The 21322-nt window shown below is 54.4% G+C and overlaps 1 protein-coding gene across 2 annotated transcripts; it reads right to left on the reverse strand.

Moving 5' to 3' along the window:
* Window positions 1-766: 766 nt before the first annotated feature.
* Window positions 767-19654, reverse strand: MEF2B (myocyte enhancer factor 2B). 2 transcript variants are annotated; one of them, XM_023552201.2, is made up of 8 exons: window positions 19568-19654; window positions 4848-4924; window positions 4106-4309; window positions 2142-2276; window positions 1485-1632; window positions 1228-1361; window positions 1049-1142; window positions 767-882 (listed from the first exon to the last, which is right to left on the reverse strand). In XM_023552201.2, exons 2-8 carry the CDS (start codon window positions 4899-4901, stop codon window positions 767-769), a joined length of 885 nt encoding a protein of 294 aa, XP_023407969.2. In that variant the 5' UTR covers window positions 4902-4924; window positions 19568-19654. The 2 variants fall into 2 exon arrangements, with proteins under 2 accessions (XP_023407969.2, XP_064137087.1); XM_064281017.1 differs by having other exon boundaries at window positions 832-1142.
* Between the last annotated feature and the right edge of the window lie 1668 nt (window positions 19655-21322).

A 21322-nucleotide genomic window follows, 5' to 3' on the forward strand; every position in this document is an offset into this window, starting at 1 on the left:
CTCGGGGCGGCGACAGGCATCATCTCTTCCGCTGACGCCGCACATGTTTTATTAGTGGACCGACACACACACAGAGGGAGAAAGGCAAGCCTGCGATGGTAGATGAATCCAGTCCCCCGTTCCCCCCACGCGGAGGGAGCCGTACTGCTGGGTCATCTCGGAGGAGGCCTGGAGGCAGGGGTCCCACGTCCTTCGCCCGTCCCACTTGGGTGCCCGGCCACGCCCACCCGGCCCTACCGAGGCCAGCCGTCTCCCGAGGGCAACCGGCGCAGGGGGGGCCCGGGCCGCAGCGGCTCTGCCAGGGGCCGGGCCAGGAGCAGCGGGAAGGGGAAGGTCTTGGGAAAGTCGCCGGGGCCCCCGGGGGCCGGCGAGACGCGCTCGGACTTGACGCTGACTGGGGGGGTCGGCGGGGAACCGCCGCGGGTGGGGGGGCCCTCCTCACCCAGGCCGCGGTTCCCGCTGCAGAGGGGGAGAGAGAGAGAAGAGCATGAGTTCAGCGGTGGGGAGAGGGGAGGAGGGAGGGAGTCCAGGCTTGGCAGGGGGACCTTGGGAAAGGAGGGGGCAGCAGCCCTCCTGGGGCCTCCAAAATAGCCGCCCACCCTCCCAAGAGCCGGCGGCGGGAGGGGCTTGCAAGACCAGGAATGGCCACTGGGGGGCAGAAGAGGCTGGAATTTCGGAGGACCGGGAGGGGCCACCCTGACCCTGACTCTGGGAGGGGGAGAGGGAGGGGGAGGGAGGAAGGGAAGGGGAGGGACAGCTGAAACACTTACCTGGGCTGGGCGGGGGCTGCCGGGGGTCCATCTCCCCTTGAAGGTTGCCAGGGGGCCAGGGCAGGGGGCTGCAGCAAGCCAGGGGGCGGTGGAGGGTCTCCTAGACCATATTCTAGGGGGCAGAAGGGGTGGACTGAGTCCTAGAGCTCAGGGAGACCCCGGCCCAAGCCTGACCCTTCCCACAAGCCAGTTTTCAGTCCCAGTGGGTGGGGGAGTGTGGACCGCCGGAGGGCAGGTGTGTGGATGACTCCTGCAGCAGACAGGGTAGTGGTGCCTACCTGGGGGGCCAGCGGGGAGGAAAGGGAAGCCCCCAAGTGGGGGTCCCGAGGTTGTGGCTGAGCATGGGCTCTGCAGGCTGCCGTAGAGGCCTCTCTGTGGGGAGAGCAGGTGAGGAGGAAGCTGAGGCACAGGCCAAGGCCGTACACCGGTGGCCCAGTCTGCCTTTCCCCCCACTCACCGAGGTGCTCAGCCCTCCGCAGCCCCCAGCCAAGCCCCCAGGCAGGTCTGGCCTCCGGCCCTCCGCTGCCAGGTACAATGGGGGTGGTGTCTTGCTGGCGAGGTGGCTCGGGGAGAAGAGAGGATGCACCAGGCCTATGGGATGGGAGAACCCCAGAGAGAGCAGTGTGAGGTCCAGCCAGACTGCCAGTGCCAAGATCTACCAGCACAGTCCCCTGAACCCCTGCTGTCCGCCAGGGCCCATGCCCCCGCACTCACCTGGGGGCCCAGCTTTGGGGGCTGTTGGCCGGAAGGGGGATGGGCGACTTTGGGCAGGCAGGGCCTCCCCGAGCCCATTGGGTTCACAGGCCGGTGGGGGGAGGGCCCCATATACCATGTCTGGGCTGGGCATAGTGGGGGCTGCTGGCTGTGGACACAGGAAGGAAGAACTAGTCATCTGGGATGGGTGGAAGGATGGGTGGAAGAAAATCCCAAGGAGCTCAGGGACGAACATCTACCATCAGGAAGCCCTGGTTTCTTCTCCCTCTGGGCTACCCCTATCGGTCCCTCTGTTCCAGACTGAACCTCACAAGGCTGGAGGAGCCTGCATTTGGCTGACTCAACAGCTAGGCTCAGGGCTGAGGCTTCTCATTCAGTATGGGGTGGGCACTGAGGGGGCTGCCTGGGGTGTTTGACGAATCAAAGAAACAAAGAAGGAAGGAACTGACCTCGTACCAAACTCTTACTCATACTTCAAAGCCCCAGGTGGCAATGCCCACTCTTCAAGGAAGCCTTCCGTACCCACCCAGGCAGAGACCCACCCCCAAACTCTAGGCTCCCCTGGCCTAAGATCCCTCCCTCAGCCTTGGCCTCAAGCACTGGTGGCCTAGGAGGTGGGTTGAGGACCCCATTCAGAGTGGAGTACAAGTCTCTTACATAAAGGCGGGGTCGGGGCAGAGCTGGGTTGCCCCCATCACCCGCCAGCCTCCGCAACTTTTCTCCTGGCTCCTCAGACCCCTCGTCTGGCTCCAGTTCTGGCCCATCAAGGCCCACGCCCCTCCGCTTCAGTGTCTATGGGGACAGGAGACAATAGAGTAGACCCTCAACCACTTAGCCAGGGAGCTGATTCTACGAGGGCAGGGAGAGACTTTTCCCACCCAGCTCTACAAGCACAGTGTGCTCTAGCTCAACCCCTTTGACCAAAATCTCAGTGAGTTACCATCTAGTTAAGTACCAACTGTGTGTGGGGTAGAGTGCAGGCATGGCCTGTTCCTGGCGAACCCCACTAACCAAAATCCCAATGAGTTACCATCCAGTAAGTTCCAATTGTATGGGGGGTGGAGTGTAGGCACAGTTTGCTCCAGGCAAACCCTAGTGACCAGAAACCCCAGTGAGTTACCATGTATGGGATTCCAACCGTGTGCCAGACACTGCTGTAAAACAAGGGAGGGACTGTCCCTTCCTGGTACCAGAGAGGACAATGGACCCACCAAGGTCACACAGCAGGGGCTGAGGTCCTCCCAGGCTTGGACTCAGGAGAGCATCCTTTCCACCCACACATGCAGCCAGAAAGCGTGCACACAGTAAGTGCTTAATAAATGTTGGCAGAATGACGATCTGAGGACAACTTCATGGGCTCTCCCGAGCTGTCTCCCTGGGACCCCTGACCCGCAACCTCCTGGGCCCCCCAGACACTGGGGGTCCTGGGGTGCAGTCCTAGCCCCACTACTCTCCCCAGCCCTTTGGTTCCAGCTTCCGCATCATGGGTGGAGATTCCACCGCTAACAGGATGATGACCTCACCCACCCTGGGTGGTGTGGGACTGAACCAGCTGGTGCTGGGGCCGCTTTCTCCCAAGGACACCTGGACTCATACAGAAATGCTCCCAAGGTCCTAGATGGCCTGCTCTGCAGAGCCTTTTATTCTGTCTCTCTCCCTTTCTGTCTCTCTCAGTGTCTACCTGCTTCTCTTTATCTCTGTGTGCAGATGGGAGAGTCAAGTCCAAGAGAGACAATCCCAATGCGCTCCAAGCCTCCTCTCCCTGTCTCTGCATACCTGTCCCTTTGCTCTGTCCGTCTTTCCCTCTCTCTGTCTCTCCCTGTGTGTCTCTCTCCTCGCTGTCGCTCTCTGTACTGTTTCTCTCTCTGTCTCTCCCTCTGTGTGTGTCTCTGTCCTCGCTGTCGCTCCCTGTACTGTTTCTCTCTGACTCTGTGTGTGTCTCTCTCTCTCCCTCTTTGTTTTTCTCTCTGTCTGTCCTATTTCTGTTTTTCCATGGCTCTATCTTAGACTCTTTTGGGTTATCTTAGACTCTGTCCCTCTCTCTATGTTGGACTCTGTCTCTCTCTCAATCTCTGTCTCTTCCTGTCTCTTTGCCTCTGACTCTGTGTCTCTCCGTCTCCATCTCTCTGTCTCTCTTCATTTTCCCCTCTCTGTATCTGTCTCTTCCCCTGTCTCTGACTCCCTCTCTCTCCCTGTATCTGTCTGTCTCTTTCTCTCTCTCTCTCCCCATTTATCACAATTGGAGTTTAAGAGCACACGCCCTGGAGACAGACAGACAGATAGACCTGGGTTCTAATTCTGCCTCCTCCACATACTTGCTGTGTGACCTCAGCAGGTGGCGAGAGCTCCTCTGAGCCTCACATCCCTGCCTGCAGAGGACGCTGACCAACTGCTCATGAAACCCGCATAATGTGTGTGGGGCCTATGGTCGGCCTAGAGGAACAGTGGCCAACATTCTTTGTGTCTACTGTCCAGGCAGCTGCCCTCAGAAGGGCCCTCTGTGCCCCCAAACCGGGTTTTACCAGAGGTAATGCCCACCAGATTTGTGTGCCAACCAGGAGTCGCTGGGCTCCGAGCACACAGTGTATGCGGGCCTTGTGGGCGAGAGGGGGCCCGGGTACCTCGAGGATGTCAGTGTTGGTGCGGCTCTCATGGGGCTCACTGTACTCCGTGTACTTCAGCAGCACGCGATCCATGTCTGTGCTGGCATACTGAAAGAGGCGGTTGGCGCTGTTGAAGATGATGAGGGCAATCTCACAGTCACAGAGTACGCTCAGCTCGTAGGCCTTCTTCATCAGCCCAAACTTCCGCTTGGTGAATGTCACCTGGACCCATAGGCAAGGGGTGGGAGGAGACACAAATTTGGAGTGCGTTGGGGGAGGTGGAGGAGCCTCAGTGTCCCCAAATGAGCCTGTGCCTCTGCTACACTGTTCTTTCTGTCGGCTCTGCTCTTCCTCATGCTCAACTTGGTGAACTCCTGTTCATGCAAAATCCAGCCCAAAGGTCCACTCCTTTTGGAACACTTTTATTGTCCCTCCCAGGCAGGGCGCACACTCCCTCTCTGGGCTTCCCCAGCTCTGCGCCTCCCTCTGGCCCACCCTGATCCAGCTCCGTCTCACCTATGACTGGGTGTTCCCATCAACAAATGAATAAATTATCATGAAAACAAGCAACGCTAAATTTCAAATTCCTAGCGGTGCATCCAGGCCCCTCTTCCTCCTCATCCCCCGGGTTCTAACCACAGCTTTTACTCGAAGGTCCCCAAAATGGCCAGGCCTTTCCCCAGGCAGTGCCCCCTGCCAGGAATGCCTTCTCTCCAACCCTTGTCACCACCTCCCCCGCCTCCACCCACCAGGAACTCACCTGCCGGTTCCTTTGGTCAAGAATGCGTGAGATCTGGATTTTTTTCCTCCCCATTGTCCCAGGCTGGGTGGTGCAACCTTGGTGGGGGAGAAGGAAGAAAAGACAGTGTGGGCATAGAGAGTGGGATCAAGAACCCCAGCCACCCTCCTATCCTTTGCTGGCCCCCGCCAGACCCTGGCCAGGCACTGAGGGGGAGATAAAGGGGAAAGTCAGGGCACGCTGGGCCTCCATGCACCCTGGTCTGCTGTGGGGACCACGGCATCTCTTGCCCCGGACCAGCCCGAGGGGGCAGAAGTGCTCAGTAAACACTTTCAGGCCAATTCTGCATAAAGAGACAGCTAACCAAGGGTGAAAAAGCAAGGTGCGGAAGGCCTAGTCCTGAAAGCCGTGGGTGTCAGGCCATCTCAGTTTCTTCATCTGTACAGCTGGGACAATAACGGTACCCACTCCCCAGTGTTGTCCGGAGATGAAATGAGTTAACCCTGAAAGCAGGGACTCAAACAGATTCGTGTGCACCAATGTTCACTGCAGCACTATTCACAGCAGCCAAAAGGTGGAAGCAACCCAAGTGTCCATCAATGGATGAATGGATAAACACAATGTGATCTGTCCATACAATGGAATATTACTCAGCCAGAAAGAGAAATGAAGTTCTGATACATGCTACAACCTGGATGAACCCTGAAAACATCATGCTGAGTGAAAGAAGTCAGACACAAAAGGCCACATATTGTGTGATTCTATTTGTATGAGGTCCCTAGAACAGGCAAATTTCACAGAGGCAGAAAGTAGATTAGCTGCTCCCGGAGCGAGATGGGGCAAAGAGGAGTTACTGTTTAACGGGAGTCCCTGGGTGGTGCAAACGGTGAAGGTGCTCGGCTGCTAACCGAAAGGTTGGAGGTTCGTTTGAGTCCACCCAGAGGTACCTCAAAAGAAAGGCCTGGCAATCTACTTCCAAAAAATCAGCCACTGAAAACCCCACGGAGCATACAGTTCTACTTTGATACACACAGGGTTCCCATGAGTTGGAATCGACTTGACAGCAACTAGTTTATTGTTTAATACGTACAGATTTCCTGTTTGAGATGATAAAAAAGATACAGAGATAAATGGTAGTGAGGGTCACACAACGCTGTGAATGTGGTTGATGCCACTGGACTGTACACTCAAAAACAGTTGAAACGGTAAATTTTATGTTACACGTATTTTATCACAATAAAACAGTTTTTGTAAATAAAAATTTAAAAATGAGTTCACCCACGTGAGGCATTCAGATCTGCTCGGCATACAGCAGGCGCCATAAACATGCTGCAATTGTGAATATCGGCACCAGGGCTGATTCCAAGGTTTGGGGGGACACTGGTGCCGGCCTCCAACAGAAACACCATCAAAGGTATCAGGAAGCCTTCTGGAATGGAGCAAGCAGCAAGTAGTGGGCTCACACGGGGAGCTGACAGAGCTGACACTTAGGGAGCTGTGCGTGTAACCAACATGCCTCATCCCATTCAACCCCACCCGCGAGCAAGATACACCGAGAACAGAAGAAAAGACTACAAGGAAATGCTCATGGTAGCGGTTACCTTTGGGCAGAGGATTTGGGGTGAGTTCCCCCCCTTTTTTTTTTGAGGTGCAATTCACCTAACATAAAATCAACCATTAAAAAGTGAAAAATTCAGTGGCATTTAGTACAGTCACAAGGTCCCTGGGTGGTGCAAATGGAATTTCGAGTCCACCCAGAGGTGCCTTGGAAAAAAGGCCTGGCAAATGACTTCCAAAAATCAGCCACTGAAAGCCCTATGGAGCACAGTTTTACACTAACATACGGAGTTGAAGTCAACTTGACAGCAATGAGTTTTAGTATATTTACAAGGCTGTACAACCACGACCTCTATCTGGTTCCAGAACTTTCTTATCACCCCAAAAGGAGACCCCGTACCCATTAGCAGTCACTCCCCATCCCTCCATCAAGCACCTGGCAACCACTAATCTGCTTTCTGTCTACAGATTTGCCTGTTTTGGATATTTCATATGAATGGAATCAGATTAATATATAGCCTTTTTGTGTGCCCTTTCCCCCTTTTTGATTATCTGAATTTTCTAACTCCTTCTCCCACTCAGTGGTTATAGATTATCTCTATTAAATTTTTTTGCTTTAATTTTTGAAAAAGAACAAGTGAAAACTCCACCTCTGCCCACCCCCCAGGGAAGAGGCGGGAGCTGCGTGGAATCTCCTCAGGCCTGGAGCTTTCAGATGGGGTTCGGACCTGGGGTCTGCTGGGCAGCTGGGAAGGAACCCTGGACCCTCCTCATGGGGTTCTGGGATCTCTCTGGTGGAGGTCCCAGACGAGGGCAGCTGTCAGACCCCCAGGCACCCTCCCACACACTCTGTGGTCACTTTGACCCTGATCTGCCCAGGGTCACGTGGACCTGCATGATTTCAGCCCCAGTTCTGACCCCTGGGATGCCCTGAGCAAGGGAACCCTCCCCCCTTGGGTTCTGCTGTTCTTCCCCCTTGGTCTGCTGTTTATGACAGGGCAGATAACAGACATGCCTGCAATGGGCAAGACGAATGTCTGGAAATGCAGGCCAATCTTCTGGGACCCAGCCTGAGAGATCTGGGTGTGATCCCCACAGTCCCAGGGCCCACGAGAAGGAGTACCCCCCATGTGTAGCCTGCTGTGTGACCCCAGGCTCATCTTCCACCCTCTTTGGGCTCCATATTCGAGTGGTCATAACTGTGTAGAGCCCAGCCCACTGGAGCCCCTACCCGGTTCCCCCAGCTCCTGCCTGGCCTGCTAAATTTAAGCTCTGGGGCTAATTTTAAACCCCAGCCAGAATCAGCCTTGTTCCCACGGCTGGGATGTGTTGCCTCCACCCCCACAGGTCCCTGGGGGCCTGGAGGGGCCCTGGTCCAGAAGCCCTGGTGCCAAGATGACTCCGGAAATGCCCCCCATGCCCGGGGTCCCACGAAGAGCAGGGCCGGGCTGGGCTTGGCCTAAGCTCTGGTCCTGGAAGATGAGACGCTCAGTCTGGGCTCCTGCCCCTTCTCAGCCTGTTCCCTGTTCACAGACAAGGACACTGTGGCCAGGGCAGACTTCAGATGACTGTGAGGCCCAGAAGCTGGGAGGGTGGGCGGGGCGGGGGGGTGTCTCTGAACTGAGACTGGAAGTGAGTTCCAGGCACAAGGAACAGCCTGTGCAAGGGCCCTGAGGAGGCACAGGAATAACCAATAGGGCTGTAGTGAGGGCTGGGGGAGGCAAGAAGGAATCACAGGACCAGACCACAACGGGCTTTCTGAGCTGTGAGTTTTAGTCTGAGAGCAAAGGAGAGCCATAGGAGAGTTCTGAGCAGAGAAGGGGAGTGATTTGATTTATTGTTCTTAAAACATCATCTGTGACTGCCATGGGGAGTAGGATTGCTGGGTTCGGGTGGAGACAGGAGGGGTTAGGGGTGGTACAGGGCTGCATCTGACCCTAGAACTCTCATCGCCCAGGAACCAAAGTCATCCACAATTCTGGCCACTAAGGAATCTCTCCAACACACACCTCCCTGCCCTCATATCCTCCATGGCTCCCCATTGTCCTCAGGAGAAAGTTCTAGCCTCTGACCTGGCACTGGAGGTCTTTTTCAATCCAGCCCTTGTCCACCTCTCTCGCTTTTCAATAAATGTCTCTGCCTGAAAGGGCCTTCTTTACCTGGCCAACTTCTATTCATCCTTCAACACATGGCTCAAAAAATGCATTCCTCCAGGAAGCCTTCTCAGCATTCCCTCTGAATTCCCACAGTTCCTGCCCTTCCCCCCCAGCCCTAACCCCATGGCAGGTATGTCCAGCTCAGTCTTCCCTAGATTGGGAGCCACTCAGGACGAGGCACGAGGGTGAATGGGAAGAGTTGGTGAGTTGAGCAGTCATGAGAGATGGGACTGAAACACCCCAGCTTCCCTCAACAACTTCCTCTCAGACTCCCCCAGCTGACCCCCAGCCCAGAAATACACGGGCATGCAAATTCAGCCACCCAGGGTTGACCTATCTTGGCCCAGGTGTGAAGGGGTCTGCTGAGGAATGCGGAGGTGGAGAGCCGGGGTGTGCATATATATTTGTCCTCTCATGCAAATTCCCTCCCCCAAGCCGCAGACAGACCCTGGAGACCCATTCTCCAGATGTTGGCGTGATCGGAACTGTTGGGGGTGGGGTAGCGCACATTGAATGTGCCAGGCACGGGCACAAGGGGGGAGGCTGAGGTTTGGGGGGCCTCTTTCGTATCCCTCCCCCACATCCAGACAGAAAGCAGAGAGCTTGAGGCATATATGCTCAGCACAGAGGCAAACAGATGGACCCACTGACCTGAAGGGAGGAGCAGGGAGGGAGGAACGAGTCAGTAGAAATTCCAGAGGGCATCTCAAGGGAAGGGCTGAGATTAATAGGCTGGCTGCAAGCCTAAGCATTTGAAGCCAAGGGTTCAGCACTTTCTATCCCTTTCTTTGCACTCTCATACTTAGCATTTATTAGGCAACCATTGTGTGCCAACCACTGAGCTAAGCTGACCTCAAAGGAAGTAGAAAGCTTAAGTAGACCAATGACCATAGAAGATTAGAAAAGTATCTCAAGATTTGCCATTAAAAAAGACAAGACAGAAGAAGGACAGCCACATGAAGACAGTCATGCTGCAGCTACAAACCAAGGAATGCCTGAGGCTACCAGGCATAGAAGTAAGGACAGAAAAGAAAGGATTTTCCCCTAAGATCTTCAGAGAGTACATGGCTCTACCGACACCCTGAATTCAGACTCCTAGCCTCCAGAACCATGAGAAAATAAATTTCTGTCCTTACAAGCCAAATGAATTTAAAAAAAAAGAGGGGGGGAAGGCCCAGATGGTTTTACCGGTGTTTACTGAACCTCAAAGAACAGGAAAGCCCAGTGTTACACAAACTCAGATCTTTGAAATAGAGGGGAGCTCCCCAAGTCATTTTTATGAAACTCCTTTATGTCAGAACCTGATGAAGATGGTTCAAAAAGAGAAAGTACTGACCATGAAAGAGGCTACATGAACCAAGGTGGTCAGGACGACCTCTCTGAAGAGCTGGCGTTTGAACTCAGACCTGAAGCACAAGAGAGAAACAGCCAAGCAAGGGAAGACCATTGTGGGGAGCTCTGGGGGGAAGCTTGCTCCTGACAGAGAGACTGCAAGGGCAAAAGCCTGGAGGTGGTAAGAGTTTGGCATTTTGAAAAAAAAAAAAAAGATGTTCCTTTGTGGCTGGACAGTGGAGTGAGGGAGAGATAGGAGGGAGATGATAGTGGGAAGTTCATGGGGTTGGATCACACAAGGCCTCCTGGACCACAGTGAGCAGAATGGACTTTACTCTGAGGGCAATGGGGAGCCACAGAGAGTTAGGGGTAGGAAAGGGATGGGATCTGATTCTACAGCTTTAAAAAGCTCCTCGGGTAAATAGCACTATTCACAATAGTCAAAACATGGAAACAATCCAAGTGTCCATCAGTGTATGAATGGATAAACAAATGTGGTTCACCCTTACAATGGAATATTACTCAACCATAAAGAGAAATGAAGTCTTGATACACGCTACGTTATAGATGAACCTTGAAAACATTATGCTCAATGAAATAAGTCAGACAAAAAAGGGCACATATTGTATGAACCCACTAAATGAAATGCAAATGCAGAGAGATAAAGAGTAGATTAGTGGTTACCAGAGACTGACGTGAGGGCAATGGGGAGTTATTGCTTACTGGGTATTGAGTTTCTGATTGGGGTGGTGAAGAAGTTCTGGAAATTGGTAGTGGGGATGGTTATAAAACATTCCGAATGTACTAAATGCCACTGAATTGGACATTTAAAAATGGTTAAAATGATAAAGTTTGTTACGCATATTTTACCACAATAAAAAAATGTGGTCCATCCACACAACGGAGTATTATTCAGCCATAAAGAGAAATGAAGCTCGGATACAAACCACAACATGGATGAACCTTGAAAACATGATGCTCAGTGAAAGAGACCAGACATGAAAGGACAATTATTGCATGATTCCACTTACACAAGGTCATCCACGGCAAGCAACTGCACAGAGGCAGAAAGTAGATTAGTGGTTGCCAGGGACTGCACGGAGGGGGCAATCGGGAGTGACTAATGGGTACAAGTCTCCTTTCAGGGTGATGAGAATATTCTGGAATTAGACAGAGGTAGTGGTGGCACAATATTGTGGATATAATTAGTGCCATTGAATTGTACACTTAAAAATGGTGAAATTGACAAGTTTTATGGTACATGTATTTCACCAAAAAAAAAAAAAAAAAAATGAGAGAAGAAAAAATTTTTTAGAATTTCCTAGGATTCTTACGTTGCTGGTGGGAGGGGAAAGAGGTACAACCACTCTGGAAAACTGTTTGGCATCTCCTAAAGCTGAACACATGTCCACTGTCTGACCCGGCAAGCCCTCTCCACAGTATTTACCCATGAGAAATGAGTCTGTGTTCTAACAAAGAACACAGGCAGGGATGCTCTTGACAGCTTCAGTTGTCACAGTCCCAAACCTGAAACAACTCCCACACCCTCGAGGGGAGCTCAGTAAATACTTTCTGGTAATCCCATGATGGAATACTACATGGGACAGAAAAAGGACACCCACCAGCTCTGTGCAGCCCACGGTGAGTCTCGTGGACCACATACTAGGCAGCACTACAGTGTGGTCAGATCCTGCTCACGCAATGTTCTAGAATAGGCAAAGCTCACCTAAGGTGACAGATGTCAGCACGGTGGCCACCCTGGCAGGCAATGGCTGAGGGGGTTCCAGGGGCTGTGAATGTTCTGTGCCCTGATCCAAGGACTGGGTACCTGGCTGAGTTCAGTTCGAGCAAATTTCCTGAGTCTGACTCCGATGACCTGTGCATTTTTCTCAACGTGATATCTCAATAAAAAGTTGTTTTTTTGAACTTTTTATCATGGCTGTCCATGCAGCGAGTTTATGGGTCCAGGCAGGAGTAGAGATGATGGGGACAGGGGTCCAGGGAGAGGCTGGGGCAGGTGTCCAGGCAGGAGACTTGGGGCCTGGAATGGAATGGGCACTACAGGTAGGGATAAGTGGACAGACTGTTTGCTGACCAAAGGAACAGAACACATTGATGGCACACACCTGGGGTGGGTTGGTGTCCCAGGCCCCAGGCCTGAGCACCACTGGGGGAGCAGCTGGGGAGGTGCGAAGGAAGATCTCATGAGCACCCAGAACGTCATAAACTCTCAATGGCAGCATGTGAGGTCACTTAGTCAATCAATAAACACTTAAGCACTCCTGGGGCCTCTCAGGCCACAGACTCATTTCCCTAGTCTAGCGAGGCCTCCTGGCCACCAAATGATGGAAATGGGGGGGTGGTTGGAGGAAATCCCACCCACCTTACCTTCCCCCTCTCCACCTGCCCCGGCTCTTCACCCCTGGCCTCTCCCTACTGGAGAACTCTGATTTCTCACCTGTAGATGGGGATGAGAAGCCCCCTCCCACCAGCTGGGGAGAGATAGGGAGAAGGGGTCTGTCAGTCTTGTCTTCTGGGCTCCCAGAAGCCTCTGGGAAGAAGGGCTGGAGCCTGGAAGTGCGGGGCAGGCCTGCCGTGACCACAGCCACACACTTGGCGACATCAAGCCCCCACTTCTTCCCCCGTAAAGTGGACCACAGGATCTAGACCCCAAAGGCTGTGCAGTGAGGGTGTGAGAGAAGCACTTAGGAGCCAGGCCAGTTCTCCCCTCTCTACCCAGTGGCGCTTTAACGGGGGACGAGTGTGGCAGTGGCATACCCAGACCCCTTAGCCTGGGAGGCCTCAGCTCGTCGGGGACCAGTGGGGACTGGCCGGGGAGGAGGACAGGAAAGGAGAAGTGAGAGGCAGGTGGGTGGTGGGGGGAGGTGAGGCCCGGGGGACGCGGCACGGCGGGGAGGGGGCGGCTGCTTCGGCAAATCAGGCCCGTGGCCTGCCTCACGCAACCCAGGCTGTGGTTTCATCACCTGCTCCCCAAGTACCTCATTACAGCGACAGGAAGAGCCCCTTGGAAAGCCGGGACCCCCCCACCCCTCTCCTGGGGGCTGGAGCAGCTCCGACCCCAGCTGCTGGCAACCCCCCCAAGCCAGGCCCTGGGCTCCTCCCCTGAGGCCTGGGAGATGTACCCAGTGGGGGTCCTGTTGGTGACCCGGGGCTGCTCCAGCCACTAAGAAGAGCCCCATACCCGCCTGCTGGGGAGATGGTGGGGGTTCTCTGGGTCTCCATTCCCTCCCCCAGAAAACAGGCAGAGTGCTGTGGGAGCCTTGCTGGGTTGAGGGTGGTTACCGAGCACAAGCACATTCTGGGGGAGAGCTTCACAGTTGGGGCTCAATATCTGCTCACATCCTCCTTCCCCTGTGCAGGCTTCGGTCACCTGGTCTGACCCCTCCCTGCTCAGAGTTAGGGCCCCAGACAGGGTGCTAGGGGAAAGGGTTGGGGGTCAGGGAAGAAGCCCTTTCCTTATATGGCCAGTCGGGGGTGCAGTAAGATAGGCAGACACCTGCACATGGAGGCCCCAAGCATACGCAAAGTCCCTCAAAATCCACAATTGCCCCCAAACATGTACGAATCCCCCAAACACACACGAACCCCCTAAAACATACATGATCTCCCAAAACATACAGAAGCTTGAAACACAATCCCCCTAAAACATAAGACAGAGCCCCTCGAAATCCGCAGGTGCCTAAAACACACAAAGATCCCCAAAATACATGTGGATGTCCACATACCAGCCCCAAACATGGACAGTCCCATAATACATGCAGACCCCAAAACACAAAGACCTCCCAAAACACTCAGATCCCCCAGGCATACACTTCCAAATACTTGCAGATCACCCCAGACATGCACAGCGCCCCCAAACACATGCAGACTCCTCAATTTCACATGGACCCCCATCTCATGCTGGCCCTTGACATATGCGGCTCCCCACCATGGTATATCCCCCCACCCTCTGCCTTTCTTTTTGAGGCAGGTGGCCAGTACCCCCAGGGAGAGATGTGGGCCTGGGCGCTGAGGGTGGGCCATGTGGGGTGAGTGTCTGGGGTCACATCTATGGATGCTACAGGGGGGCTGCAGCTGCATCACTGGGGATGGTAGGGGCGGTGGGGTCTGCAGGCGGGTGTTCCTGGGGCTTGTGGGCATCTGAGCAAGGGATAAGCCACCCACAGGTGGCTCTGAATCCCAGAGTCCAGGATGTTTAACCAGAGAAGGCCCCTTGGGAATCCCTTTGTCCACAAGACCCTTTAGCCCGCACAGGAAAACCAAGGCCCAGCAGGGGACCCTCTGACCTGCCTCCACTGACCCCTCCCTGGGCTGGACCAGCTCCTAGGATGGAAGGTTCCTGCTATGAAGGGACAGATGTGGGTGGCATGGGTGGGACATGGCTCCAGGAGGCCCACCTTTTGCCCCAAGAGCCCACCATGGCCAGCTAGACCTGGGTTCAAATCCTGGCCCCACCTCACACCCCTCATGGGAATCTGAACAAGCAGTTCCCCTCTCTAAGCCTCAGCTTCCCTGTGTATATACAATAGGCCTCTTCGAGCCGTCTAGGAGCCGACCCACCTCTCCCCTCGTCCCAAAAGCCCTCACCTGCAGTAAATTCCCAGTGGGCTTCTGTCCCGCCCCAGGCACCAGAGACACTCCAGCCCCAAACAGGACCCCAACTCTCCCATCACCAGGCCTCTGCCAGGCTGTGCCCTCCCTTGGGATGCCCTGCCCAGGCTGTCCTGAAACCAGCCGCCAGTTCTAAGGGGCCAACTGAGCCCCCCTTTCAGGAGGCACTGACTTCCCCAGGCAGGGCCACTGCTCCCTGCAGCACCCAGCCCTGCTGATACTCTTTCGTGCTTCTTTGTTGTTTTCTTTAACAATCATTTTGCCCCACTAGAATGTCCGTTTCATGAGGGCAGGGGCCAAGCCAGCCCGGGTCAACACTGCATCCCCTGTCCCCAGCCCCCAGCCATAGGCTAGATACCCAGCAAGTTCAGTCACTCCCTCTTAAATGATGAGCGATCAACTGCTTAACAAATGCAAGGTATGCCCTGCAACCTGTTTTTCTCTTAACCACCCCGATTTTCTCTTATACATCCTGTGGCTCACAAAACAGGCTGATGCTCCATCCGGCCCCAGGGCCGTGAGTTTGAGACCACTGCTCTAACGACCAGCCTCTACAGCACAGCAGCCAGCTGGAGGGTGCTCGAGCTTCTCTAAGGCTGTGGGACTGACCCTCTGAAGGTCCTGCTGCCCACCCTGGAAGGAAGCCACATCCAAGGGCCTGTAGGCCCGGCTGCCCTCGCTGTCCCCCACAGGCCTGCCCCATATGGTGGCACTCTCTCCTGTGTTGCGCCCATTGCAAATGGAGGCCTGCCTGCCCCATCCCACCTCCCTGAGGGGCTTAGGATCCCAACCCAGAGTGAGAGACTCTGGACACTTGCAACCAGCTCCACTGTTCCACTGGGGCCAGAGCTGGGGCAGTGATGTCTCCCAGGCTGGCCCGCTGTGGTGACTTTGGATCGGCCAAGGTTTCACGTTCTTTGTTCCAGAGAAAGCTCCCCCCATGGGGCCCCAGAAATTCCTCCCCAGAGGCCCGGGCCTCCCTGCTTGGGAAATTAGCACATCTGTCAGCTCCAGGGCGGAAGGGACTTGGCCCACAGCCCCAGGGTGCAGCCAGCTGGGACCCCAACATGGGGCTCTGAGGCATCCCTGGCCCTGCTTTCCTCCCTCTACAAGCCTGCAAGGTGCTGGAGATGTGGCAGCGATGGACAGACCCAGCCTGGTCACCCCCATCCCAGTCTTGGGGGGAAGCTGACAACACACAAGTAGCCACGTCAGGGGCCTGGGCCTGCAAGGGAGAAATTTAACAGGGAAGGCAGAGGCAGGGGAGGCATCCACTTTACACAGAGAAGCCAGGAGCGTCTTTTGTTATAGATTGAATTGTGTCCCCCAAAAATATGTGTTGTAAATTCTAACCCCCATACTTGTAGAAGGAGCCCAGGTGGCACAGTGGTTAAGTGCTCAGCAGCTAACTGAAAGGTCGGCGATTCAAACCCACCAGCGGCTCCTCGGGAGAAAGATGTAGCAGTCTTTCCATAAAGATTAAACCCGTTGCTGAATCAATTCCAACTCATAGCGACCCTATAGGACTGAGTAGAATTGTCCCATAGGACAATGGGGCAGTTCTACTATGTCCTAATGGATCGGATCCCTATGAGCTGGAATTAACTCGGACAGCAATGGGTTTGGTTTGGTTTTTTGATACCTGTAGATGTAATGGAAACCCTGGTGGTGTAGTGGTTAAGTGCTATGGCTGCTAACCAAAAGGTCGGCAGTTTGAATCTGCCAGGCATCCTTGGAAACTCTATGCGGCAGTTCTACTCTGTCCTGTAGGGTCACTATGAGTCGGAATCCACTCTACGGCAGTGGGTTTGGTTTTTTTTTTTTTTTGGTAGATGTAATACCATTTAGGAATAGGGTTTTCTTTGTTATGGCAATGAGGTCCTATCAGTACATGGTGTGTCTTAAACCTAATGATTTTTGAGAAATAAAAAGAGCAAGAGAGGCACAGAGAGAAGTAACCAGAATGGGGGAAAGATAGATCTCCAAGGAAAGCAAAGAAGAATGCTAGAGAAGCTGAAACAAGGATCTTCCCCCAGAGGAGACAGAGAGACAGCTTTCCCTTAGAGCTGGTGCCCTGAATTCGGACTTCTAGCCTCCTGAACTGTGAGAAGATGAATTTCTGTTCATTAAAGCCACCCACTGGTGGTATTTCTCTTAGAGCAGCATTAGGAGACTAAGGCCATTTTCTGAGGAGGTGAGGCCTCAAGGACGTGAGAAACCCAGCCACATAGGGATGTAGGCGAGAGATTGCCCGGAGAGAAGGGTCCAGTGAGCACCTTGTGAGAAGGCACCTGCTAGGCAGGCTACAGGAGCAGGGGAGGTGAATGAGCTGGAGCACAGTGAGTAAAGGGTAAGCAGGGGGAAGGGAGAGAGGGGAGGCCACAGGGGCCATATGAGGGGTGGACTGTAGAGCAATGGGGAGCAATGGAGGGTATGTGAGCAGGAGAGGGACATTTTTATTTTCGTTGTTGCTGTTTTTTTTTTTTTTTCTTACTCACATATTGGTATTCTTTTATTTATTTTTTCCTTTTTTTTAAGTTGTACTTTAGATGATCAAGGTTTACAGAACAAACTAGTTTCTCATTAAACAGTCAGTATACATATTGTTTTATGACATTGGTTAACAATCCCACAACATGTCAGCACTCTCCCTTCTCAACCTCGGGTTCTATTTTACCAGCTTTCCTTTTCCCTCCTGCCCTCTAGTCCTTGCTCCTGGGTTGGTGAGCCCCTTTAGCTGCCTTCTAGTCCTTGCTTCTGGGCTGGTGAGCCCCTTTAGTCTTGTTTTGTTTTATGGGCCTGGAGGGACATGTTTTGATTCAGGATTTTCAGCAACTCCCATGTCAGCTATGTAGAGAAAGCCTGTCAGAGGAGGAAGTCAGGACAGTGTCCTGGTGGCCCCAGGTAGGGGCCAGCGTCCTGACCCTATCCCCCTGTCTGGGCCCACAGGGTGACTTACTCCCTTCCCAAGGCCCTGCCTCAACCTCAGGTGGACCTGAGATAATGGGAATTGAAAACAGGAAGCCCACTTGTCTGAGGCCTCCTAGGCCATGGGTGGACAGTGGGACGGGGGCAGGCCTGGATGGGGTTCACAGGCACCTCAGCTTGTCCACCTGCAGTTTCCTGAGTGCTTGCTGTCTGACTGCCCCACACTCCAGCTCATTTACACTGGCCCCCACCTGCCCCAAAGGCAGCCCAATGGAGCGAAGATAGTCATTCCCATTTTACACAGGAGGAAGTAGGCTCCTTCCCAGGGCCACATGGCAAGACCCCCAGATCCACACTCAGGCCTGGGCTTCCCTCAGCTCCTAAAACCCACCACTCTACACAGTCCCCATGCACCACAGGGGTCCAAGACACTCATTTCTGGGCCTGTGGATGATGTAACTGCACAAACCCCACAGACATAGGCCCAGCCAGCTCTTTGGGGCTGGGAAACAGGACATAATCTCCATGCCCAGCCCATGGGGTCTTGAGGGCAGAGGCTGGGGGGAACTCTCCGGCCTCAAGCATGAGCTCTGGCATGCTATAAAGCCTCTCAGAAAAACAACGTCTCCCTCCCAGTGTATACATGCCTAGAACCTTCCACAAGGCCAGACCGCCAAGGTCTCTGCATCGATTGCCTCGGGATTGAGCCAACAAGCCAACAAGGATTTTACCACTCTTTCCTCTCTTAATTTGCATTTTCCAGATGTGATTTAGCCAAATAAATCATTAGCTGGAAAGGAGAGGTGAGATTGGCCTCGACTTGCTCAGGCCCCAAGGATCGGAGAGGGGCAGCAGCCTGCCCAAGGTAACACTGGGAGTGGGGAGAACAAGTTGGGACCCTCACCTGGGACCCCCACTTTTGTTCTCTTTGAGCCCTGTCCTTTCTCCAAAGGATTTGGGTGTCCCCTCCACCCCCGACCTCGGTCTTCTCTTCTGCTAAGTGGGGGCTTCAGTCCGTATAGTTAGCTCCCAGGTTTGGGAGGTGAGACCCTGCTACCCTAAATTTGAACCCCTGGAGGCCAATATTCACTCCTCACCTTAGACAAGTAGGTGGACAGCAGGTGAGGGATGAAGGAGTAAGACCACCTTTCCCTGGAAGCCCCTTTGTGCCTCTGCCATCTAGCCAAGAGGCTGAGCGTTCTCATCCCTGAACACCAAGAGTCCAAGCCCCTAACCTTCCCCCGAGAGGGTTCTCAGCCAGGCCCCTAAGTGAGTGTAGGACCTGGGGCTCAGCTATTTCTGACTTCTCGGCTAGGGGTGGTCCATACCCTGGACTCCAAGAGAGCAGGGAGGTGGGTGAAAGTAATGCTACCACCAACTTGTCACATGCTGACATAAGGGCTATGACTACAGATGGGGACACTGAGGCCCAGAGAGGTGGGTGTTGGTGGGGGGCTGTGTACCGCCACCTGGGGGCTCACTGCCTATTGGCCTGCCCCAGCTGGGGGCCCAGGGTGAGATCCCCATGTTTGCTGCAGGGGCACAGATCCCAGTGGGAGGTGGGGGTCACAGTGACCAGTTGCACAACCAGGCAGTTAGGCCACACACAGGTCTGGGATGGGTGCATGACACCAGAGGGCACATGCACAATAAAGAGGCTCAGGGTTGTGCAAAAGGGGCTTGTGGACATGCAAGAGGTGTGTATGGAGAGGTGGGGACATTCAACTCATGGACACATCACAGGAGCTTACAGCTTGGGACACACAACTCTCCAACTCAAAACACCCCATCCACAACGCTGGACACATAGCCCCGGACGGATATCACAAACTGTGGACACAACTCCTGGAGATGCAACCTCCACACACAACCCGGGACTCCCAACCTCTTGGGGTCATAATTTTGGACACACAACCCCTCTAAAACACACTCCATTAACACACACTCTCAGACTCACACACTCGTGGATTCACAACCTCGGACACACATCCCAGCAAAGCTCACATATTCGACACAAGCCCCCGCGGACTCACAATCTCGGATTCGCATCCCTCGGACGCACACCCTCTCGGACACTCACACCCTCGAACACACAGCCTTGGACGTAGAGCAGCACACGTAGACTTCCAAACTCACCCCAACCCGGCTGCAGTTCCGAGGACGCCCGCACTTGTTCTGCCGGACGGGACAGCGCGTCCTCTCGGCTGTGCGGCCGTGCGGCCGCAGGTGCGCTCAGAGCAGGCGGTGCTGATTGGGCGGGGTCGAGTCAATTTGCATAGAGGGCGTCACCGCGGGCGGCGATGAGCGGCCACTCTAGCTTGGCCCTGAGCATGGGGGGCGGTGCCGGGCTGAGATCGAGCCGACGACGAAGAAGGAGTGTGGACGGATGATGGAGAAGAAGGAGCGAGAGTAGAACTGGGAAACTAGAGAAAGGAGAAGGGGAGTGGGTCAGACCAAGCCAGGCTTCCCCCTGCCCATCCCTGGGAGCACCTGACCCTACCTGTGACCCTGACCCTAACTCAGATCATCGGCTCCTAACTTGAATTTACACTGTCCTGAGTGAAATCTAACTCTAATCCGGGAGCCCGAGGGGTTCAAAGAGACCGCATCCTTCTCAGTCAACGCTGATCCTCGCTCTGGGCCCAACTCTGAACTCTACAGGAGGACCCTAGGCTGAGCACAGGTGTCTGCTGGGGCCCGCCCACGACCCTGCCCCTGCCAACCTGCCCACATCTTCCTTCCACTATCCATGCCCTGTCCTCTTTAAGCTTTGCACAGCTGTCCCCTTCACTTCAAAGGTCAGCTCTGGGGGCCCTTCCAGACTGGACCCCAGCCCTGATCTCTGGGGTCCCCAGCACCACCAAACCTAGGGCCAGACATGGAGTGGGACCATGGAGGGGTCAGTGAGCAAATCCATGTGAAAGGAATCACAGGATGAAGATGAACGGGTCTTCAAACACTGTCCACCATCTACTTTCCCATCTCGACTAGGCAAAGCTGGAACAGTCCTGGTCTGGGGCAGACAGAGCTGCCACAAACATCCTCAGCCCTGTGGAATCAGGACGGGGCTACAAAGAGGGATATGCAGCTGAGGGAGCCCAAAACTGAGAACAAGGGCTGCTGGAGGAGTCAGGGAGGGCTTCCCAGAAGAGGGGACATTTGTACTGGGTCTTGGAGTATGTATAGGAGTTTGCCATTTAGAGAAGGGTTTTCCAAGAGGAGAGAACAGCACCTGCAAAGGTGCAGAGGAAGAGCACAGCACGTTTTTTGGTGAGGAGAGATGAGGAGATTACACCAGAGTGGTAGGTGAAGGCAATGGGTCTGGGAGCCCAGGAGGTGCTGGGAGCTGGAGAGGAGGGAGTCCATCTGGGGCAAATGCAGCAGGGAGAGCAGGCAGGTTGTGTTGGCTGCCTGATGTTCGTCTTCTTGGGAGACAACAGGAGGCAGCTGAACCCCTGGATGAGCAACTGAAGGTATCAGCATGGGGGGGCGCACTGAGGCAGGGAACAGGGGTATAGGCATCTGGGAGGCTTGTGCCTCTCCCTGAGTCTCACTCTAACTGCCTACAACATGGGCAACGTGGACTCCTAGTTTGGGCACAACCATCTCTTTGGATGTAAAAACTGGGGCTCATACTGTAGCACACGAGGGTGGGAACTGGGGTCCTGGCTCCCCCACCCCCATCCCTCAGTGCTCAACATGCAGATCGGAACAAGGCTTGGGGAGCTTGAAGGTGGCTGGGGAGCCCCAGGCCCCCCGAGGGCCATTCTGTTTACTCATGGCCGCCTGCCCGTCTCTGATGCAACAGGCAGGCTCTGGTTACATGAGGGCAGCCTCAGAGCAGCCCTGGGAGCAGCTGGGGTGGCAGGAAGGGCCATGCGGCTGGAGGTA

This window comes from Loxodonta africana, chromosome 3, assembly GCF_030014295.1.
Source record: "Loxodonta africana isolate mLoxAfr1 chromosome 3, mLoxAfr1.hap2, whole genome shotgun sequence".
NCBI classification, from domain to species: domain Eukaryota; kingdom Metazoa; phylum Chordata; class Mammalia; order Proboscidea; family Elephantidae; genus Loxodonta; species Loxodonta africana.

Excerpts from the sequence above, each read along its gene's own strand:
- MEF2B (XM_064281017.1), bottom strand. The coding sequence starts at position 4,901 with ATGGGGAGGAAAAAAATCCAGATCTCACGCATTCTTGACCAAAGGAAC. Across the intron at positions 4,310-4,847 it reads TTGACCAAAGGAACCGGCAG|GTGACATTCACCAAGCGGAA; the intron begins GTGAGTTCCTGG and ends CTATGGGTCCAG. Across the intron at positions 1,362-1,484 it reads CCCCAAAGCTGGGCCCCCAG|GCCTGGTGCATCCTCTCTTC; the intron begins GTGAGTGCGGGG and ends CCCATCCCATAG.